Source organism: Acomys russatus, chromosome 26 (assembly GCF_903995435.1).
Source record: "Acomys russatus chromosome 26, mAcoRus1.1, whole genome shotgun sequence".
NCBI lineage: Eukaryota > Metazoa > Chordata > Mammalia > Rodentia > Muridae > Acomys > Acomys russatus.
The window spans coordinates 51,941,808-51,964,045 of record NC_067162.1 but is presented as its reverse complement, the minus strand read 5'-3'; the positions used below and the strand labels follow the sequence as shown (position 1 = coordinate 51,964,045).

The window sequence follows — 22,238 nt, the reverse complement described above, 5'->3', positions numbered from 1 at the left end:
CTCCCCTGGCAATGAGTAAGAGAACCTCACAAGTTCAGGCAGGAGCAGCTTTGGGGGAACAGCAGACAATCCAACCGTTCCACACGCTGTTTGAGTATGGTTCCTCCACACAACAAGTTTTCAATGACTGATGGAAGAAGAGCAGCACTTTATCCCTTAAGATGGGCCCTTACATTACCAAGAGCTTAGAAAATGGATCCATTCAAGATAAAACATTTTTCTAACAACTTTCATGGTTCACTGGCAGGGAAAAGAAGGCTTATTAGCTTGGCACTTCGGATATGGCTTTGTCCATATGGCAAAACACATACCAGATTTTTAAAAAGTCAATCAAACCATTCTGGCCCAGCTATTAAAATAAACAGCATGGTCAATAAAACTGGTTGTGTTATTTAAGTCCGTCTGCTGTTCTCCCAGAAGACTGGAAGAGTGCTGCCATCCGAGAGGCTGTCTGTCCTCCTCTTTTCAGCCTGCTAGCTTCCAGCGTGATCACAATGCATGCTTAGAAAGACCAGATTTTCTAAATATAAAAAGCAGGACACAGCTGACATATGCTCCAACAATGAGACAAGAAACGGAAAATAGAGATGATGATAATAAGGCCCGTAGAGGTCGAGAACTTGCCAAACAATGCAAAGAGGGGCAGAGCTGGAGCCGGACCTAAAGCCACTCCTGGCAGAGCTCAGGCCTTGCTGTTCTGAAAGAGGGAAAGACAGGCCGAGGGGGTCACAGGGTCAAGGACACTCTTATGCACCACCTGACGGCTTCTTTCAGGAACCCCAAACAACATCACCACAAGAATAAAATTATTACAACTCACATAGCCATCCGAAGCAAGGCACACTGACTCTAACCTGGTAAGAACAAAGCATCTGTTTTACAGATGGTACAGCCACTGCCTGAACTGCCTTCCTCAGTCTAAGGAGCTGCTGTACACGTGCTGGCATGCACTTGTGGGCACCCACGTGGCAGCCAGAGGTCAGCTTGGCGCATTCATCACCTTGTTTTTTCAGATAGGGTTTCTCATTGGCCTGAACCCGGCCAAGTAGGCTAGGCTGGCCAGTCAGAGAGCCACCGGGATCCTCTGTCTCTGTCTCCTTACGAGGGATACACAGCACACCTGGCTTTTGTGTGCGTGCTAGGGATCGACTCAAGCCCTGTGTTTGCAAGGCAAGCAAATTTATCAACTATCTCTTCCCAGACAGTTTGCTTTTTTTTTTTTTTTTTAAGCTACTATGTAGCCCTGGCTGGCCTGAGCCTGGCATAGATCCATCCACTTCTGCCTCCTGATTAAGATTAAAGTTAACTTTTTTAGTCATACTTTTAGAACAGAAATCTAAATACAGGGAGATCAGTGTTCAGTTTTTTTTTTTTTTTTTCAGGAATTAAGAAAAAGGAAACAAAAGGGTACAGATTAGTAAATATATTTACTTCTGAATGCATATATCAAAAGTTTAAAGTCATGAAATTTATTTCTGAACACTTTACAATTCTTGCTTACTGCCGTAACTGGTACAATGACCAATTACTGCCGTAACTGGTACAATGACCAATTACTAATCTGTCCTTTGCATAAACCAGCCAGCATGGCTGTAAAGACGCGAGGCGTGCCACAGTTGGCTGGAAGACACGGAAAGCACGCGTGTGTTGTGTATATGTTCTTGTTCTCACTGTCAGCATTAGCCAGGACCTCAGCCTACTCTCTACGATTCTGTATTTCAAATTAGTTGCTCCCAGCAAACGTGAGCCATAGCGACCCATGCCCTTTGTAAAAAGTACTTGAAATCTGAAACTTAGAGCAATTTCTGCCAGATTTCCTCTAGCCCAGGTGCCTTGCCCCTGGTTTCTGATTGCACTGCTCACACAGTCAGTCACCTGACTCTAGAATGAAGCTCTGCTCTGTACAGACATCTGAGACCCATCTCTCAGCTTCCCTTTGTCACCACAGTCCTCTGTAGGTGGCAGCACAGCTGCTCCAAAGCAGCTAGATGTGGGCTAGTGAGGTGCTCATGAGACCAGGCACGGATGCAGGGTGGGGTCTCAGCCACGGAGTCCTCATACAAGATGCTTTGTTATTTTCCACTGATGGCAGATGGAGTCCAAACATGAGTCTCTACTGACTTTCATGAACAAGGACTCAGTCTTGACTCTAAGACACGTGAAATAGAAAACTTACACAATATTAGCCATTCAAATGATTAAAAGAAACTGCCAACACACACACACACACACACACACACACACACACATACAGAGAGAGACACACACACACACACACACACACATACAGAGAGAGAGAGAGAGAGACAGACACACACACACACACACACACACACACACAGACTGGAATTTAGATTTTTGGAATTATAGATTTTTAAAAGCATGCTCAATCAGTGGCCTGTGGATGTTAGAAATACCTTAACAGAGTCTCAGAGATGAAAGTACACAGTCCCGAATGAGGGGAAGAGGGAAGGAACATGCTATCTGCAGTCACAATGCATCAAAGCCCAGAAGGAAGCCGCAAGCCAGCAGGCTCTAATGAAATATTAAGGTAAATGATTATTGATGAAATATGAATAAGCCTTTTTTTATTTCAGCAACCTTTAGATCACACCTAGCTAATTAAAACAACCCAGATCTATTAATTTAGTCCTTGATGCGTGTTTAGCTTGTTCTGGGTCTAATTTAGACAGCATGAAGGCAGCTGAACCCACGCAAATGGACCAAGTGTGGCAGTAAAGACAGCATCATGAGAATAAAGTGTGGCCTCCTCATGTTTCCTATCTCATTTCCAAGCTGGAGCCCTTCCTGTTTATCAGGAAAAGAAATTATCAATAATAGGTTATTACCTATTTATTAATACTCAATGTTATTTGAAATAACTGTCGTATAATGAACACAAGGCATTTACAACACTGATAATTGTGTGATTTTTGTGGCACGTTTTACATCAGCCATGTTGCAGAGCTGCCATTCCACTCCACATTTCTGGGAAGGATGCAATGAACAGACTCGAGTAAGCCTTGCATGCAGGAAGCACTCCAAGTTGTGGTAGAAACTGCCTAGCCCAGCCTGCAGCCTTCGCTAGCATCCTCTAATACCAGAACCTTGTGCACCTGAGCCTCCTGCTCTGGAAATTAATTGCAGGCTATTCAACTTCAAGACTATACCTAATTACTGCAGATTATGTTGCTTCCTAATTGCAGAGATCAATCAAGTGTCCACAGCACTGAGTATTCAACACTTCCACACTGGGCACAGAGCAGCAGACACCAATTGTCTCAGCAAAACTCAAAGCAGAGAAATCTAAAACAAGCATTTAGACAAGAAAGGTGCTAAAAAATACGTGAAGAGGCATCATACATAACGCAGACAAAAGCAATCAACACAGCCAATGGATTAGGAATCAAGAATGAAGGTGCTGTGCTGCAGGTGGCGATGGTGGGGATGTCCAGGAAGACTATCGGACAGTTTGCCACCGCTGTGGCTCAAAGCCTGAGAGAACGCATTGATGAAGAAGAGACGTTCATCTCAATACGTGATAAACCTTGGCCCCGTCCTTCCAGCTTGTGGGCACACTGTGGCAAGACCACCGAGCTAAGGAGGCTGGACCAGGTCGCGGCATGCTCCTCCAGTCTCCAGTGTCACAGCAGGCCACTGAACACACCCTGTAACATGTGGCCTGCGGGACACAGTCTAGAGTTCTTGTCATGAGCCAGGCACTATTCAGGGATGTGGACTCAGTACCTTCAGCACTGCACCACACGGGAGAGCACTGCATCCAGTCTCCTACCAAGTTGCGTAAGTGCCACAAAGCCAACAGGGATTACGAATTTGACTCCAAATAAGCAAAAGACTTATGTTGTCCAGACTGATTCCCAACTCATGAGCTTTAGCGACCCTACTGTTTAAGCCTCATGGGTAGCTTAGATTACAGGCACATATAAAGAGAGACTTTTAACAGTTAAGATGCTTGTTTCTAAACAGGCCCTCTGTAGTTATATATAGACACACTACAGAAACTGTGCGTGTGTGTGTGTGTGTGTGTGTGTGTGTGTGTGTGTGTGTGTGCGCGTGTGCGTGTGTATACCACAGTGGACATGTGCAGGTCAGGGACAAATGTGTGCAGAAGTCAGTTCTTTCTTTCTACTATGTGGGTCTTGGAGACTGAAGTCAGGTCACCAGTCTTGGCAGCAAGTGCTTTTAGTTGCAAAGGCATCTCACTGACCTTCATCGTTTAATTTATATAAACATATGTGAATGCCAATATGCTAGAGCTTGGAATGTAACAGTAGACCAAACAGACAAAAACCCCTGCTGTAAGTGCAACTTAATTCAAACTGAAGACATGGTAAAACTGTGGAAGTATGTCACATGCATGGAATGATGCGAAAACATTAGCAGGCCATATAATGTGGACAAAGAGTGGGACAAACACAGCTGGAAATAATTGGCATTTCCTGAGACACTGCCTGCTAGCTCTGCTTGCCTGTCCCCAGGGCTGCTGTGGCCCCTCAGACAGCAGTCACCAAGGATGTAGCCCAGGCATTACACCCTCTTATGGAAAGTCAGGGGTCTGCAGAGATGGCTCAGTGGTTAAGAGCACTGGATGCTCTTCCAGAGGTCCTGAGTTCAATTCCCAGCAACCACATGGTGGCTCACAGCCATCTATAATGACATCCAGTGCCCTCTTCTGGTGTGCAGGCACACATGCAGGCAGAATACTGTATACATAATAAATAAGTCTTTTTTAAATAGTCAGGCTTCTGCCACTCAGCCAATGTGCTTAGTATCCCAGCTCATATCAACACACTGAACCCCGTGGTCAAACTTGATACCAAGTCAGGAGAACTCAGGAGGCACTCTGGATACACTAAGGAATTGCGGGTATGGTGGGGTATGGTGGGGTGTGGGGTAAGGAAAGATCAAATCATGAAGGTTCAGTTGAAAGATGCCTGTTTAACATGTGTGTTTCTGTACAAGGGGACAAGTCCACTCATTCTACAGTCGGGTCCATTTCATGCGATTTCAAACCCACCCTCAAAATCTTTTCATTTATCTACAGCATACATGAAGCATTTAGTCATTTTCATTTCTTGCTCATTCTGTCCACATCACCGTCCACAGTTATCGGCACGTGGCCAAGGCAGACAGCATTTTAGGAGCTGCCTGAACCTCCAGAAACTCTCTGCTATGTTTGGGCTTGTTCAGAGGAGTTGAAACCTTTAAATAAGCACAGAGCCTATATGTACAGGGTAAAGGGAAGAAGGAAGCAAGTCTATCCTCATTCAGCGTCAGGCTCTGTTACAAAGGCATTTTTTAAACCTATGTTACCAGCCCCCCCCCCCCCCCCCCCCCCCCTCCTCCCCTGCTTCTGTAATCAAAGACTTGAGCCTGTAGTTACACTGGCCCAGGTAAACCTACCGTGTCAGGAACTTCGTACTTTTGTCTCATTTGTACGGTTTACAGCTTTGCTCTGAGTTACACTGAGTTTGCTCCAAACCCAGTGAGGATCCACCTCATATTGAGGTCCCCTGCCCCTGAGCTGGATGAAGTCCGGCACCGTAGCCCACTGCACGGCATCCACCCCGTTATGTTGGGGCTTCCCTCCCCACTAACCTAATCCTGATAGTCCCTCATGCACAGGCCCAAAGGGTTGCCTCCGGAGTGCTTCTAGATCCTGCAGAGTTGACAACCGATAAACCAGCAATTAGGGAGCGTCGCTATGTTCCAATGACACGGTTCACTTAAAGACTGAGGAATAAAAATGGTACTGAGAGACAAAGCCATACACAAAGTTTTGTTCATGAATACTGATTGTATGAGCATACATTTCTGGAGTTGGAGATGTAACTCAGTTGGTACGGGGCCTACCTAGCATGTACAAAGGGCAAGGTTTGATTCCCCGCACCACATAAACTAGGCAAGACAGTTAATATATTCCTAGCGTGTGGGAGCTATGGGCTAGAGGTTCAGGAGTTTAAGGTCAACTGGGACTACATGACACCCCCTGTCTCAAGAGAGAAAAGGAACGTTTCTGTACACCAACACACATTCGTTCTTTTAACATTTGAGTCTGTTTTATGTGATTTCAAACGTAGCTTCAGGTAATTTCTGTTCATCTGTCCTGTAAAAACCTAGAAAGTCCGTTCCTTTCCACATCTTCATGGACACAGGCGGGTGACAGAAGCTGTTTCCTTGACTAGAAAAGAAAAAAAATCTCTTTTTAAATCAATTAGCACTATTATTTCAGACGCACAGAAGTAGCCAATGAAGAAAACATGGAAAACGGAAGAATGAAGGAGGAACCACAGGGTAATCACACATCCATGCGGAGACGTCGGTGCCCAAGGAAGGGGCCCTGGAACATCTGGGGAGTTAATTTAAAAATGGATTGTGGATTCAGGGCTTGATAAAGTCTCCCAAGAAGCTGAAAATGCATCTCACCACGGGGCTCCACATAAATCCTCATGAATTTATATTAATAGTAGGCTGATATCCCCTCCTTATGCAGAAGCAAGAAAGGAAATAGCGCCAGCCGAAGATCACTAAATACCAATACGATTGGCACTTAAACCCAGACTTTGGATTGCGGGAGAGGTGGGCAAACAGGGCAGCCAGACTCAAGGAGAAAGACGGCTTATTGTACCAGAGATTGGGGTTCTGTGGTTGCTGGACACTAAAATAACACACTGTGCCACACAGATGAAGTAGATTTTGGCCACAGTAGCAAAGACAGCACATCATCAGAGACCCACAAGTTCGGGGCCCTGTGACAAGAAAGACATTAAGATTGAATGAGTACACTCTGCTGGGGGCAATTTCCTGATGATTATCAACGTCTAAAATAGCTTTCATTTAGTCCCACATTTCTGTAGATTATCTAAGTGCTCCCTAAGGCAGAAATAAATATATAAATAAACAACCCCTACCCTACAGATTACTTCTACAAACAAATTGTGGTTTCAGGCAACGTTAATCAACAAAAAGAATTAAACAAAACGCCTTTAAGATTAGCCATGACCTTATTTATGGCTTCCTTGCTTTCACAGTTTTATTTGTTGGGTTGCTTGTGTCACCTCAGCCTTTGTTCTAATTGCAGAACCTCTAATGTATTAGACAGCTTGGTGGATGGCGGCTGCTCACTTTGTGTTCCCGCTCGCTTTAGGTCGACTTGACACAGGCGAGAGGCACTTTAGAAGAGGGAGCAGCAATTGAGAAAATCTCCCCACCAGACTGGCCGACGATGGGCAAACGTGTGGTGCATTTTCTTGACTGGTGATTGATCTGAAAGGGCTTAGCTCCCTGCAGGTGGTGCCACTCCTGGGCCGATGGTCCTGGGTTCTGTAAGAAAGCAGGCTGAGCAGGCCACGGGGAGCAAGCCAGCACTCAGCACCCCTCCATGGCCTCTGCATCAGCTCCTGCCTCCAGGTTCCAGCCACATAAACCCTTCCCTCTCCATGTTCCTTCCAGTCATGGTGTTTTATGGCTCCAATAGAAACCCTAACTAGGACACTCCTTCCTCTTCACCAAATGGTAACAGTTGCAGAACGTGCAACACCAAAAAGCCATCTGGCTAAACCTGTGCACCTGGTGCGGTCAGGCGTTAGCGTGAGATGCGGCCCATGGTATGACTAGGGAAGGCACTGGACCGGGAAGCTGGGAGCCAGGTGCCCATGCTAAGGGCAGTGGGTTACATGCTGGACAAAGGCTATAGAACAGTCTCAAGCAAAGGCGAGGAGGCACAGTCAGGTTTTATTTTCGGTTCAGAACCCCAGGTAGGGACTTGTCAAGAACAAGACTGGAGACAAGGAGGATGCTGGGAGACTCCTATTGACCACTGGAGCTGTGCTATAGAAGGGAAAGATTCAGAATTCCTCAGCTTGGCAAACTGGCAGGTACCTGTCCTGCGCTACAGCTGAAAGGTTCCGTGCCCCAAGGAAGATGGTGACAGTATAAGGGGTTTGTTTCTTAGAGCTAACTGGGGAGACGGGCTGCAACCTTAAGCAAATGAGGGGGCGGGTGAAGTCGAGGGCAGGTGTAGACAGGCTCTTGCTCTGGAGCCGAGGAGGAGGGTGGAGGGGTGCTGAGAGCACTTGCAGAGGGCAGTGCTAAGGGAGCAGTCAGTGTCAAACACGTACAGATGACAGAGGCACAGACACTTGGCCCAGGTCTGAGGGCACACAGGACAGCAGCGGCCCCTACGAGTCACTGGGAGTTCTTACCCGCTTACAGGACTTCCTTCTCACATTTCAAGGAAAGCAGAGATAAGTAATAGTGAGTGAGTGGAGGGAAGGGGGGTCTTTGACTTTTTGAATAGCAAGTGCAATTTTGTTATATGACCCAACATTTTCCAAAGGGCACATGGTTAATAGCGGCCTGTATCTCAGAAAATTAGTTTTGTTCTGTGTCTGCCAGACTCCTTTGACTCAACAGGATTCCAGTTTTAGCAGGGAGGGGAACAAGTTCACAAAGGTCTTTTCTTTTAAAACTGGCATTTTCCCTTCATGGTAAAATGCATGCAAAAAGCATATGATTACGGTATTTATGCTTCCATTAAGGCATCCTAGGCAAGCTCGAAGAGACTAGTCTACTATTTTCCTGCATTTAGATTTGTAACAGCATAGTTCCTGCTTTATTTCAATTATATTTGAGGACAATGCATTTTTGGTGGCAAATGATTACATGATGGCAGTAAGCAAATGTCCATTGGAGTTGCCTCAGAGCTCAGTATCTGAATACAAATGCAGACTGCACAGTGTCCCCAAGTAAATTAAAAAAAAAAAACAAAAACAAAAACAAACACTACTGACCATGACTTTAGCATACTTTTGTTATATTTCAAAGCCCTCTAAACTTCCTACATGGAATTGTGTAACTTGTATGAAAAGAAACCTGTGTTGTTAAGAAACAATGCATAAAATATAGGAATAATATCACACGTGCAAGACCACTTTTTAATAAGGTGATTTTGTCAAGGTGAATTTTGAATGGGATGGGCCATGTCCAGTGATGAGAATAATCACTTCACAGCTTTATTATCAGCAGACGCTAGTGACTCGCACATGCTAGCGACCCGTGTTTTTCTTTTCAATAGCCCAAGTTCACTGTGTTCCCGATTTGGATGCGTCCATTGCACAAAAATCAGCTGGAGCTTGTGTTGATGCAGGAGGGCCCAGCTCACTGTGGTCAGAGCCACCTCTGGCCTGGTGGTCCTGGGTACTATAAGAGCAGGCTGAACAAGCTATGGGGAGCAAGCCAGTAGACAGCACCTCTCCATGGCCTCTGCGTCAGCTACAGCATAACAGTTGTAGAACTTGTAACACCAAAAAGCCAGATGGCTCATCTGTGTGCCTGGTGCAGGTGGGTCAAACAATGAGTGGGCGGTTCTCAGCCAGACCTGCAGGATCAGAATTCCTGTGAGATCAGCATGCCTTGGGAGAAGTTTTTGCCCTGTGTTCATTTGCTGAGGTAACGTTAGAGCCCTGCTTCCCAGCCAGCTCTGGGAGCAAGCCCCACTTTAAACAAACAAACCTTTTATACTGTCCATGGTAAGATGGGAGGGGTGCTCTGGGTTCTCCTCTGGGCACACCCTAAAACTTGAAAACAACTGCTCTAGAACACAGCCTATGTGGCCCCGTGGCATAAGTGGAACAAACTCCTCAGGTTATTGGATTATAAAGAGGTTTGCTCCATGGCTGGATGTGGAGCTCATTGGTAAAGCCCAACATGGCTAAAACCCTGAGCTTTGCCCTCAGCGCTTGCATAAATGCAGCATGGTGGCACATACCCAGCACTTGGAAGGTAAAGGCAGGCAGATGACAGAGCCATCACTGGCTACCTACTTCGTTTGAGGCCAGCCTGGGCTACGTGAGAACTTGTCTCACCCTCTCACCTTGCCCGACTTTTCTTCCCTGGCCTACACCACGTAGGCCTCAGTCCAGAGTCAGTTTGCCCAGCTGTTTTTGCGGTTGGAGGGGAGAGGACGTCGTGAGGGAGTGTATGGCAAACAACAACAAGAGGTCAGGGAGCAAAGAGTGAAAGCCCAGCGTTCCACACTCTTCTCAAGGCGTCACTCCCAGCCACTTGGCGGGGGTGGGGGGGTTGTCTCTCACTGGCTCCCACCTGTTCCAAGTTCCACCTCCTCTCCATGGCACCATGGACAGGGAATCAAGCCTTTACTATGTGGGCAATGGAAGTTGTTTCAGCCCCAGGCTAGTCAGTCTCTGACAGTCACAATCATGGGTGTCCAGCTCCAAGGGGCTCACCTGATGGAAGCAGAAATGTCAAAAGCGTGTAGGTGGAGCTGGAGCAGTTGAGCATTCTGCTCGCTGTAGATGCTCAGGAGCTCGGGATCAGTAGCAAGTCCATGAAAAGCAAGCATGAAGCCCTCCACCGCGGTCCACAGAAAAACACAGAACAAAGACTTCCCAACTCTTAAAAGCAAACTGAAGCTGGCTGGAACATATCGCCCCCTGTCTGACTCACAGATAAGTCAGGGGCACCCAGCCTTTAAGTCTCTACTGTTGAAGGAAACACTTTATGGGCTGTCGCCCCCCCCCCATCACCCCCTGTAACCCCTTGTCACCCCCTTGTCGCCCCCCCCCCCAGTTCTAGTCGCTCTACTTAGTCACTGTTTTCTGTATCTGTGTGGGGACACTGTGGTCTCTTGGGAGTAAAAGTCCATTTTGTAAATAACAACTGTGATGATGCAGATTCTGAAATGGTGCTTATGGCACAGCAGGAACAGAGCTGAGCACTTTGCTATTAACAGAGTTAATCTTTATCAAGCTTTATGAGCAAATGCCAGTGATACACCCCCTTCACAGGCGAGGAGAACGAGCAGCGGTGTGCACAACTCACAGTGAAAGAGCACAGAACCAAACACAGGAGAGGCGGTGCCAGAGTTCAAGTTCATGGGATCAACTGACCCTGGTTTTGTAGGAGAACTGTCTATGGGTGTTGGAGCTATTAGGGTCAGGAAGTGCCTTAACCAGCTAAAGGGTGTTTCTGCTGGCCAGCATTCAATTGGGAAGATGCAGCATGGTCAGGTAGTCTCAGCTCTGCGGAGGTGCAGGCAGGGGGATGAAAGGTTCAAGGTCATCCTTGGCCATATGGTGAGGTTGAGGTCAGCCCAGGATATATAAGATTGTGTCTTTAAAAAGGAGGAGGAGGAGCAAGGGAGAGGAGGGCAGGCAAGGGGGAAGGGGGCGGAGGGGAGGGGAGAGGAGGGAAGCAGGGGGGGGCAGGGCTTTGAGCTCTTCTGCACACTCCCCATATCCAACTAGCGTCTGGCCTCCTGGAAAAGAAATCTCAAGGTAGCAACTTAAGCAACAGACTGTTTTTTCCAAGTCAACATGGAGCCGGGTTGGGCAAGTCCGGCTGGGAGCAGCCAGTGCTCAAAGGCTTCCATGTGGCTTTCCCTTCCAGGTCTTTAGGCAAAGCCCAACCTAGAGAACCTGACTAACCAACCAAGATCCTGGCAGGAAAAGGCAAACCAAGCATCCTGGGTCTACTGACCATTCTGATGTGCTGGGGACGGGATCAATAAATCCTTCACCACAGGACCCCCAAGCCCCCACACGCAGTCGGGGGAAAAATCTGGCTCTGCAGGAAGTCCCAGCTGCCAAGGTGCTTCCAGTGTTTACTGAGACCCTGTCACGTGAGTCACAAGGCACCTAAGAAACTGAAATGTTGAGCTACGCACTTACCTACCCGAGTAAAACAAGGATGTATTCCATAGCGGAAAGGACAGAATAGACACTGGATAGGTAGGCAACTGATAGTGTCTGCTTTCCAGAGTGAAGGGTAGGTAGGCAACTGATAGTGTCTGCTTTCCAGAGTGAAGGGTAGGTAGGCAACTGATAGTGCCTTCCAGAGTACAGAGAAGGATGGAAACATGGTATACACTGTGTCAGACACAGGCCTTGACACCCAAGACACATCCCCTAAAAAAGTTACAAGTTAGTGAAGGCAACACAGAGCTATGAACCATTGGCCTAAATCTTTGAAGTCCCTAGTTACACACAGAGTAAGTAAGAAGCATAGTAACATCGTGGTAAATTAAAGCCTAATGACTCACACAGAACACAGATTAGGGCCTGCCTAGTTAGCATATATCTACCATGAAAAATAAAAAAGTTGCCAAGGACATGAAGAACAGAAGGTGGCAGGTACCATGACCACAGCATATACTTGGTGCTAGCATATGTGCAGATACAGCTAGGCATGCATGAAAATCCATCAGGATAGACACACACAGAACGAAACAGGAACAAACGGAAGATGGCCAAAGCATGGTCATCTGGGACCCACTAAAGGAGGCTGTGCATCCTAGAAAGCCACTGTCCATAAACTACATGGAGCTGTGACACCTGTTCACACAGCTTCTAAAACACTTCCCGTGCCGCTCCTATAATTCCAGCTTGTAAGGTCATCAAAATGGTTGGGCAATGAATTCTGCTTTCTTTTTTTTTTTTTTTTTTTTTTTAATTGAATAAAGAAAATCTGAGAAGACTTCAGGTTATCAGCAATGCCGACATTGCCATGAAATACAGAGATGTGAATAGCAGAGTTCGGCAGATACCCATTGCAAATCTTGGTGACATTAGTCAGTTGGCAAATACCTTATACATAAATTTCCCTCTAAGTAGCTTTGAGTTGCATATTTCCACCAGAATGATTACTCTTTTGGGTTCATGTAAGCATAGTCTAGATTACCTTGCAGCCACATTTTTAAAACGCCACTGTCTGAACTTAACTTTACACGCAGAAGGACACCAAGGAATGTCTCAACTTAATGACAACAAAGATTGGGCGATGTCATATATGATACATCAACAGGATGTCCCAAACCCGCTGGGCGTGCCTGGCAGGCGTGCACCAGCATGCCCAGCGTGCACCAGCACGCCCAGCGTGCACCAGCATGCCCAGCGTGCACCAGCATGCCCAGGGTAGCTATTGGTTTGGGTCACAATGCACTAATAAAGTAAAAAAAAGAAAGAAAGAAAGAAAAGAAAAAATATCATTGGCCACGTTAACACCGTTCACTGGAGTGCAATGTGTTTGTCATTTTGTTTGTATCTAACATTGTATAAAGACTAAGGTTTTTATTAGCTGCATGATGGTCCTATTTTATCTTTAGATGTCTATGAGTAACATAGTCACAACAATTTACAGCAGCGTGGCAGCATCAAGAGCTCTCCTTTCCTCAGAGAAGGGCTTCAACACTACCAGAGTGTGAACAGCTTCTCTGTAGCTTCCTTTCCAACAAGACAGACGACGGAGAGGGATGCCACGCTCCCAAGCCAAGTCCATATTCAACAACAGGTGGGTGAGAAAGCCTGACGGGCACAAGGGCAGCTTCTAAAAGTAGCAACACCATTAGTCACTGATGGACATCTCATTCTCTGAGAAAGTAACCTTAAAAAAAATTACAAGTGTCTGTAATCTTTTTGTTTTCCCTGCAAAAAAATAAATCATGGCCGTCTGGGTAAAGCGGGGGGCTTTGGAAGAAAGCAGTGTCAAAAGTGTGATTCTGAAATACTTACTGGTTGGTGTGAGTCCTCCCTATGAGAGAGACTGGAGTGGGCATGAGCCCGGGGCCTGTTTCACATTGGGATTAGCAGAGTAGAGCACAGAGCCCATGGGTCTGGACGCTGCAAGCTGGAGCAGGGAGCGCTCTGAGTATGCTAACCCCCTTTGAACACTTGCAGAAGCCCTCAGGTGAGGTCTCAGCTCTAGTTGCACGGGGTGTACCGCAGCTGTTTGTGGCATGGAGGGGCAGGAAGGTCCTCTTCCACCGCAACTGCTGCAGGCCCTTCCCCCGCTTTTCTGATTCTTGAGTTTGTGAGGGCAGTGTGCAGAAATTAGTTTATCTGCCATCAGTAATTCCTTGGCCATCCTTTCCCAGTTCCCAGTTCACTAGCTGGCAGTGCTAGTGTTTTGGTGGCCTTTCTCTCAAGAAAGCACCTTCAGAGAGGTGTTCATGCCTTTAGATGCCACTTAACCTTCTCCAGGCAGCTTCCGCAATCATGGCAGAAATGAGCCAAAAAGCTTTCAAAGAAAATGTCACTGCCACTGATGACAGCTTCATTCTTGAGTTCTGACATGCCTGTTAATACATGAAAGCCTTCTGGGGGACAAAGGGGAGAGGCGGGAATGACCCTAAGTGTTGGTGCTAGAGGACTCACTCCTTGCGGCCAATGTTAAATAGATTTCCTCAGATAACCAAGACGAATGTAAACCACAGCAAAGGCGCAGGGCCAGAGCATCCTTGAGATGCACTCACTCAGGCGCTGTTGATCCCCTCTGCTATTTTTTAAAATGTTTCTTTCTGTAATTGCTGGAAGTTACTTTGTGCACTTGCAAGCTTCTGTTACTAATAGCTAGAAGTTGATAAGGACTGTTGCAAATACTGGAGCAATGAGTCATCACCAGAGCCTAACCACTGTGTCCTGCTAAGGACTCTGAAGATGCCACATGCAGGACCGGCTTCAGTTAGGGGAATCTGAAATTGAAGTTTTGGGACTCCGCCCTCAACCTACTGCATCAAAACAGTCAGTCAGGGTTTCTAGAAGCCTTTCAGGCAAGTCTAATGCACATAAATGCCTCAGAAACACTGCTTTTAAGTACAACCATTTATAATTTGCAGAGCCCAGCTGCCACAGAGAATGACGAGCGGCGCTTATACCACGATTGGCGCATTGTTTATGACAATAGTGTGCACATGTTTGATATGAAAAGAAATGAGAATTATTCTCTTCACAGCTAAACTCCATATGGTGTTTGAGTATATAAAGTGGGGTGGGGTAGGAAAAGATCCATCTAAGATTGTTTCAGCTAGAATCTGAAATATGTACATAGCTATTTGAAATAAGTATACCAGCCGTACATAGAGCCTTTATTAAGTGCGTGTCAGAGCACACAGGCGCATAGATTCAGTTAAATGTTTAAATAACTGTGTGACTATTATAGCACAATCGACATTTCATTCTGTCTGCTGTACTGAAAAGCATTTCAGAGCTGAAGCCTACAGTGGCTAACGAGCGTCTCGTAGAGTGGACGCACTGTGTTTCTTATTTACTAATTCTCTCACAGTATGAAATTGTGTCATCCCAAAAGTGCACCTCCTAAGTCACAGAAGCCTTTCTAGCAAGCAGAGAACACACAGCTTATATCTGAGCTTGGCTTTGATCTGAGCCATGAGCAACAGGCAGGTCTTCAACTCAAAAGGTCACAAAGAGCAGCGAGAGCTAGCCTTGAACTGTCAGGAGAGCAGTCAAAACCTCTTGCTGCTCTTTCCATTAGCCATTGATTTGTGTCAACTCAATAGCTTCGGATAGAACAGCTTTCTAAAGGCTGTTAATAACCAGCACTTCACAATAGGCAATGACAGTCTTCTCCCATGTCCCAAACCAGCAGAGAGCTGCCACAGATGCAAAGCCATGGCCGCCATCACCTACCTGTCCCCAGGCTTGGAGCTCCGCGGTTTCTTTACTTGTGCATACAAAGTGTCCATCAGGTGCCCTTCTCTTGGGCTCTGCGGTCTGGCGTTGAGAGCCAAGCAGCCTTCATAGGATGACATGCCCCCATACAGCAACTCGTCATCACAGCCAAATGTCCGATGGAAATCTTGGATTTCAGCATAGTCACGTTCTCGGGCTTGCCGTTCCCTGAATTCTCGAGTTTTGGCTTGAATCCTGTAAAATGAACAACGCTGAAGCAGGAGAAATGATTGCTTTTCCATGAAGCAAACACAGAGACCATTATGTTGTGAGATATAGTTTTTCTCATGCAGTTATAGGGGAGGTGTTTTATGAGTGGTAATTCATACTCATTTTAGCTTCCCACATAATGCCATAGACACTAAGCATAATCATTTTGTTCATGAAAATCTGACTCAGTGATAAAATGAACTCACACTGACTTGCTAACAGAGAGAAAGAACAGAAAGAAGAAAGAAAGAAAGAAAGAAAGAAAGAAAGAAAGAAAGAAAGAAAGGAAAAAAGAGAAAAGAAAACAAGAGACCTCAAAGACCACTCAATCAGCAAGGTACTTGTCTGAGTACTTAAGTCTGATCCCCAGCACCACAGCAAACACGGTGGCAGTCTCCTGTGACCGAGCACTGAGGAGAGACAGAGTGATTCCTGGGGTTTGCTGGTCAGCCATTGTAGCAAATCAGTGAGCTGCAGCTTAGAGAGTGACGGAAGGCGAAGTTAACATTGGCCTCTGGTGTCTGCATGTATATGCACACATGTGCATGCACACATACAGCCAGCTGCAGCTTTGATTGAATTTGAGGGCCTGCCCCATGGGTAAAAAACATTGCCTATATTGTAAGCTGGTCAAAAGCCTACACCTCTGAAAGTCATAGGAGCTACAAGGCAATCTCCTACTGTTGTTTTATTAATCTAATATGGTGTCAAACTGCTTTCTAAATACTTAACACACCCACACTCTACTTGGACATTACTTATAACTTTTTTAGACAAAAAGTAATTTTTAAAAGTTGCATATGCACTATTCGTCCATCTATCACCTGTCACCTGTCTGCATGTATGTGTGGGTATAATAAATACATGTTACTCAAAGAAAAGCCACCCAAATATGAAATTCTGTGAAACTTCAGTGTGAGTGCACACTCTTCTGCATCAAGAATGAAGGCAGGGAGACCTCAGGTCAGAGACACTGGTTTTCATTTCCAGTTTTTCACACAGAATAGAGTCCTGAGATCAAGGGCAGAAAAGACAATCATACAATTAAATCCTGAAATAAAAACTGCCTGCATTTAAAACTAAAAGCAGACCTTAAATGATCATTTTTACTGATTAAAACATTTTATTAAATTACTTGGTACAGATACCTCTTCAAATTCTATTGGTATAATTTATGCTCTAATTAAAAAAAAACAATTCTCAGTTAAGTTTTGATAATTTTTAATGGGAAAATATTTTCATTACACATAATGAATTGAATTGTTTATCTGAAGGCAGTGGAGTGCTGGCAAGGATGTGGGCAAAGGCAGTCTGAGCGGGGACGCATGCCTATGAGGCTTTAAGCAAGACAGTGTACATGCTCCTGAAACACTCGGAAGCACCACACACACACATCTAGCCGGGGCACAAAGGTGAAGGAAACCAGGCTGCACATAAACCAGATGATTATCATCCTTATATGCCAATTCTGTGTCTCTGTGTTGGTATTTACATGTGTGCATGGCTGCCCACAGAAGTCAGAGGCACTGGATTCCTGCACTCTTAGCTAACCAAGTGCGTGGTGGGACTTGAACTCAGGGCCTCTGCAAGAGCAATATTCTCTTAGCCACTGACTCATCTCTCAGCATTGTCTTCTGGTATATTTTTTTAAAAGAGAAACAGTGGGGGCTGGAGAGATGGCTCAGCGGTTAAGAGCACTAACTGCTCTTCCAGAGGTCATGAGTTCAATTCCCAGCAACCACATGGTGGCTCACAACCATCTATAATGTGATCTGATGTGCATTGTATACATAATAAATAAATATATCTTAAAATAAAAAAAAGGAGAAGAAACAGCGATTTACTAAAAGCTATGCACCATAAATTTCCTCCCCAAATCCATGTGTTTACTGCAGCACTTTTCACAATGGTTCTGATGTGGACCCAACCTAGGTGCTCAAAAAATGGAAAGACTCGCAAAGAAAATGTGGTGTCAATATACACAAATGAGTAATTTTATTCAGCCGTGTAAAGAACGGGATTCTGTCTGTTAGGGCAGTGTGGATGAGGTCGGAGAACGCCAGTGACAGAAACCAGATGCACAGACAGACATCTCACAGCAGCGAGTCAAACAGTGGCCACCAGAGGCTGGGGCAGGGCTGTGTGGGGGAGGGGGAGAGGTTGCGGAGAGGTCAAAGTCACAGCTAGGAAGGAAGCCTGGAATCTCATTTTTTGTTGCACAGTGCAGCGAGCTCATTGAGCAGCAATGTGCACCTTGAAACAGAAGTCAGGGTTGGAATGCAGTGGCTGAAAGGCAACAGCCGTCTTCCTGACGTGGTCATTCCACCACGCATGGGAGCAGCGTGCTGTGCCCCAGCCGTAAGTACAACCATGCCAAGATAAAAATGTAAAAATCAGCGAAGAGTTATTTCTGTGATGTAGTATTTTAGAACCATTTCAATGTTTCATTGTATTTACCTTTCTTCATATTTGAACTAGTCTTTTGTTTGCATAAATGACATCTGCATATATATATTGAGAAGAATCCAGAAAGGGTACCTAAATCATACAGAGACAACGCCACCCGTGCACTGCATACCACAGTGTGTGTGTGGGGGGGGGTGGCGGGGGAGGAGAGAGATGAGAAAGCTAGAGGCCAGTATTTCCCAATAACATGGAAGCAGAAATCCAGCCATCACTCACTACGACCAAGTAGGCTCATCACAAGAATGTCGCCTAGGCTAAAGAAAGTCACGTGATTCTACTGGATGATGCAAAACTATCTGACAAATTCACCCCAATCAGGAAAAAACAAACAAACACCCTACAGTGGGGCTTCCTAAGGCTCATGAAAGTGTTTCTCCAAAGCCTCCAGCTCCCTGCACATACAGTGGAGGGAACAGCGAACGCTCTCCCTCAGCGCGCAGTGAGGTTGGCACACAGGCCTCTGCACCATTGCTGCACACGAGGCTTCAAGCTCCTGACAAGTCAACAAGCCTGACCAGGGAATGAGGGAATGGAAGACACAAGTCTTGTTTTCAAGTGGTATGGTCTAATAGAAAATCCAAAGGAATGCACAGAAATCTACAACAACAAAGCAAGCTCGGCAGGTGAGGGAGCACAGGGCCATCATGTAAAGCCCCGCAAGGCAGCTGAGTAAGTAGCTTAGGTTGAGGAGTGCGTACCCATGAGCCTTGCATTTAATCCCCAAGACAGTTTAACCTGAGTGTGGCAGTGCATACCGATAACACCAGCATTTGGAGAAGGCAGGATTTTAAGGGCATCCTTGGCTACATCTTGATTTCCAGGCCAGCCAGGAACCAGGTTACAGGAGACCTTGTTTCAAAACAAAGCAACACAAAACTCCACTGGCCTTTCAAGATGTTTTATATATTACATTACATTATATTTAACACTACATATAAACTAAATATAGCATATATGTAGAGTTTTTTTATTTTTGCGTGTGTGTGTGTGTGTGTGTGTGTGTGTGTGTGTGTGTGTGTACACCATGGTATATGTGTGTAGGTCCGAGGACAACTGGCAGGAGTCGGATCTTCTCTCTAGGTTACAAGTATTGAACTCAGGTCTTCCGGCTTGGTGACAAATGCCTTTACCCAACTTGCTGACCCCACTGAACTTTATATTACAAAAGGCTATTTAAGCATACAGGCCCTGAAATTAAAACTGTAATACCACTTAGAATCATTTTTTAATTACCACAGATACAAACAAACCAAATATTGTCTTATAGGTAACAATGTAACAAAACACAGACAGGGCCAGTGTGGTGAATGTAATGGAGCTGACTGAATAAAAACCCATGTAAAGAGCAGAGAGGTAGCCTGTACCCCAGCGCAAACACTCAACGGGAGAAGTGCTCAATTTTCCCTGCAGTGGTTCGCAGGCTCAATGCAAGTCCTATAAAAACTCATCCAGATTTCTATAGTTGCTGATGAGATTATTTTACAATTTATTTTGGGATTGGGGGGGGGGTGTAGCTCAGGGGAAGGCTGTATCCAGCATCTGTGAGCCCAGACTTTGATCTTTAACATGGCATGCATAAAAATACCATGTGCAGTGTTCATGAAGAAAGATAAAAGCTAGACTAAACAATGGTTAAAAAGAAAATTAGACAGAATTTAACCTTGATTGTCAATTTGACAGGACTTAGAATTACCACTCAGATCTCTGGGTGTACGTCCATGTTGTGAAGTACCTAGATTGGGCCAAATAAGGGAAAATAACACTAACACTCTAGCGTGGGTGGTAGAATAAAAGAGGGAAGCAAGCGAGCTGAGCACCAGCACTCAGCCCCTGACTATGGACATAGTGTGACCAGCTACCTCACGTTGCCGCAACTGTGCCTTTCCCACCATGGTGACTCTTCCTTCAAGCTGTGAGACAAAGTGGCACCAGCCCCCTTTAAGGTGCTTTTCGCTGGTATTTTATGGCATCAACAAAACAAGTGACTAATAGGAGAAGAGTCACACTGCAGACTGCAGACAGCTGATATGACGACAGTAACTGTCTATGGTCTGTTCCTGCAACAAACCCACACAGTCTGAACTGTTGTCATTGGAAGTTCAGCACATGAGCTATCCCTGTGTGTCAACTATGTCTTTGCACAGCAAAGGAAACTTCCACCAGAGCACACAGACAGCCCACAGGACAGGAGAAAGTCTTCACTAGCTGAACTGCAGACAAAGAACTGCAAAAAGTAATCACCAAGTAAATAAAGTTGCTAGTCGACAAATGGGCTAACAAACGGGATGGATAGTTTTCAAAACAAGAAACCCAAAACAGCCAATAGCTATTTTACAAAGTCTTCGCCATTCCTAGCCACCAAGCAAATGCAAACTAAAACTACTCTCGGGTACCACCTCCCCCCAGTTAAGAACGTCTGTCACCAAGAGACGGGACAACAAAGGTTGAAGAGGATTTGGAGAAAGAAGAACCCTGTTCACTGTTAGTGGGGGTGCAAAGTAACACAGCCATTGTGAAACTCAGTGCTGAGACACGCTCTATACATAAAACACAACTACCATGTGACCCTAGCCCTGGCCTGGGTACAAGCCTACAGATCTCCACACTCTACCACACGGGGGTCTGCCCCCTCCTGTTTACTGCTGCTTTACTACAGCAAGGGCATGAAACCAACCCAGATGTCCAACAGCAGACGGATGGACGGTGAACACGTAGCACACGCACGCGCACACACACACACATGCACAAAATAACAAAAGACGGAAGAAAATCAGTAGACTTGGAATGGAATATGTAAAATTAAGGAAAGTCACCCAATCTGAGAAAGAAAAGAAACAAAAAATGAAAACTTCATGGTCTTTCTCGTAAGTAGATTCTAGTCTGTAACAAATGTACATAAGTATGTACATACATACGTGTGTGTGTGTGTGTGTGTGTGTGTGTGCGCGCGCGCGTGTAAGCCTATGTACCATAACATGTGACGAGAACTGGCAGGAGTCAGTTCTTTCCTTCAACCACATGCCGTGGAGGTTGAACTCAGGTTGTTGGGTTTTTGTTTTGTTTTGTTTTGTTTCTCCTTAATTGGCTAGTTTTTCTTATTTTGGAGGTAAATGTATTTAATGTGGCCCACTTAGCTTTCTTGGGAAGACTTTCTAAAAAGGGCAGCACTTGATAGGATGTCATCCAAACTTCCTAGAAATACCATAACCGTCCGAGTAGGAACAGCGCCTTCTTAGAGATGGAATAGGCTGAAAGGCCGGACTTTCTTCGGGGAAAGCCCTAGATGCTAACGACGCGGTCCCCAGACAACATCCACACGAGCAACAGTGCTGTGAAGTCTAGCGGCCGTGCACATAGTAAAGCAAGAGCTGGGTTTTATGTCATCCCTTCTACTTAAGTGCCATTGTGACAGCCAAGGGTGGCATGATAAAACTCGATTATTACTGGGTAGCCAGGGTAAACATGCATCATAGCTGAGAGGTAATGTTATTCTTTGCACCACATTGGTTTTTTTTTTCTCAAGTCAGGCTCAACCGAAAGCAAAACAAAAGAAAACAAAAAGCCTAAACAACTATCAGGATGAAAAAAACAAGCCATTTCTTTTGTTTTGTTTTGTTTTGTGTTTTTCGAGACAGGGTTTCTCTGTGTAGCCTTGGCTGTCCTGGACTTGCTTTGTAGACCAAGCTGGCCTCGAACTCACAGAGATACACCTGCCTCTGCCTCCCTGAGTGCTGGGATTTAAGGAGTGTGCCACCACCGCCTGGCTGAGCCATTTCTTTAACTCAACAGAATAATTGTTAGGCATCTAGTTACACATAACATTATGCACTTTGCTATTATGTACTGATTGGTCACTGTAAGACAATCATCTATCTCATCAAGGGTCATAGCCAGGGGTGTTCGGCGTTCCCATAAGCCAGCTGGTCTCTGTTTCTATGGTGCTGGGATGGAGTCTGTGGTCCCTCACATGCTGGGCAGGTGCTTCCAGCAGATCCACCTCCCAGCCCACCCTTTACTCTGTCATAGTTTTGAGATACAGATTTGGTAAGTCCAGGC

General features: G+C 45.6%; 1 protein-coding gene across 1 annotated transcript in view; it reads right to left on the bottom strand.

Moving 5' to 3' along the window:
- Pard3 (par-3 family cell polarity regulator) overlaps positions 1–22,238 on the bottom strand; it is a 524,608-nt gene that overhangs the window by 112,400 nt on the left and 389,970 nt on the right. The window contains 1 exon segment of the mRNA XM_051169253.1: positions 15,465–15,701. Coding sequence (XP_051025210.1) covers positions 15,465–15,701 — 237 coding nt within the window.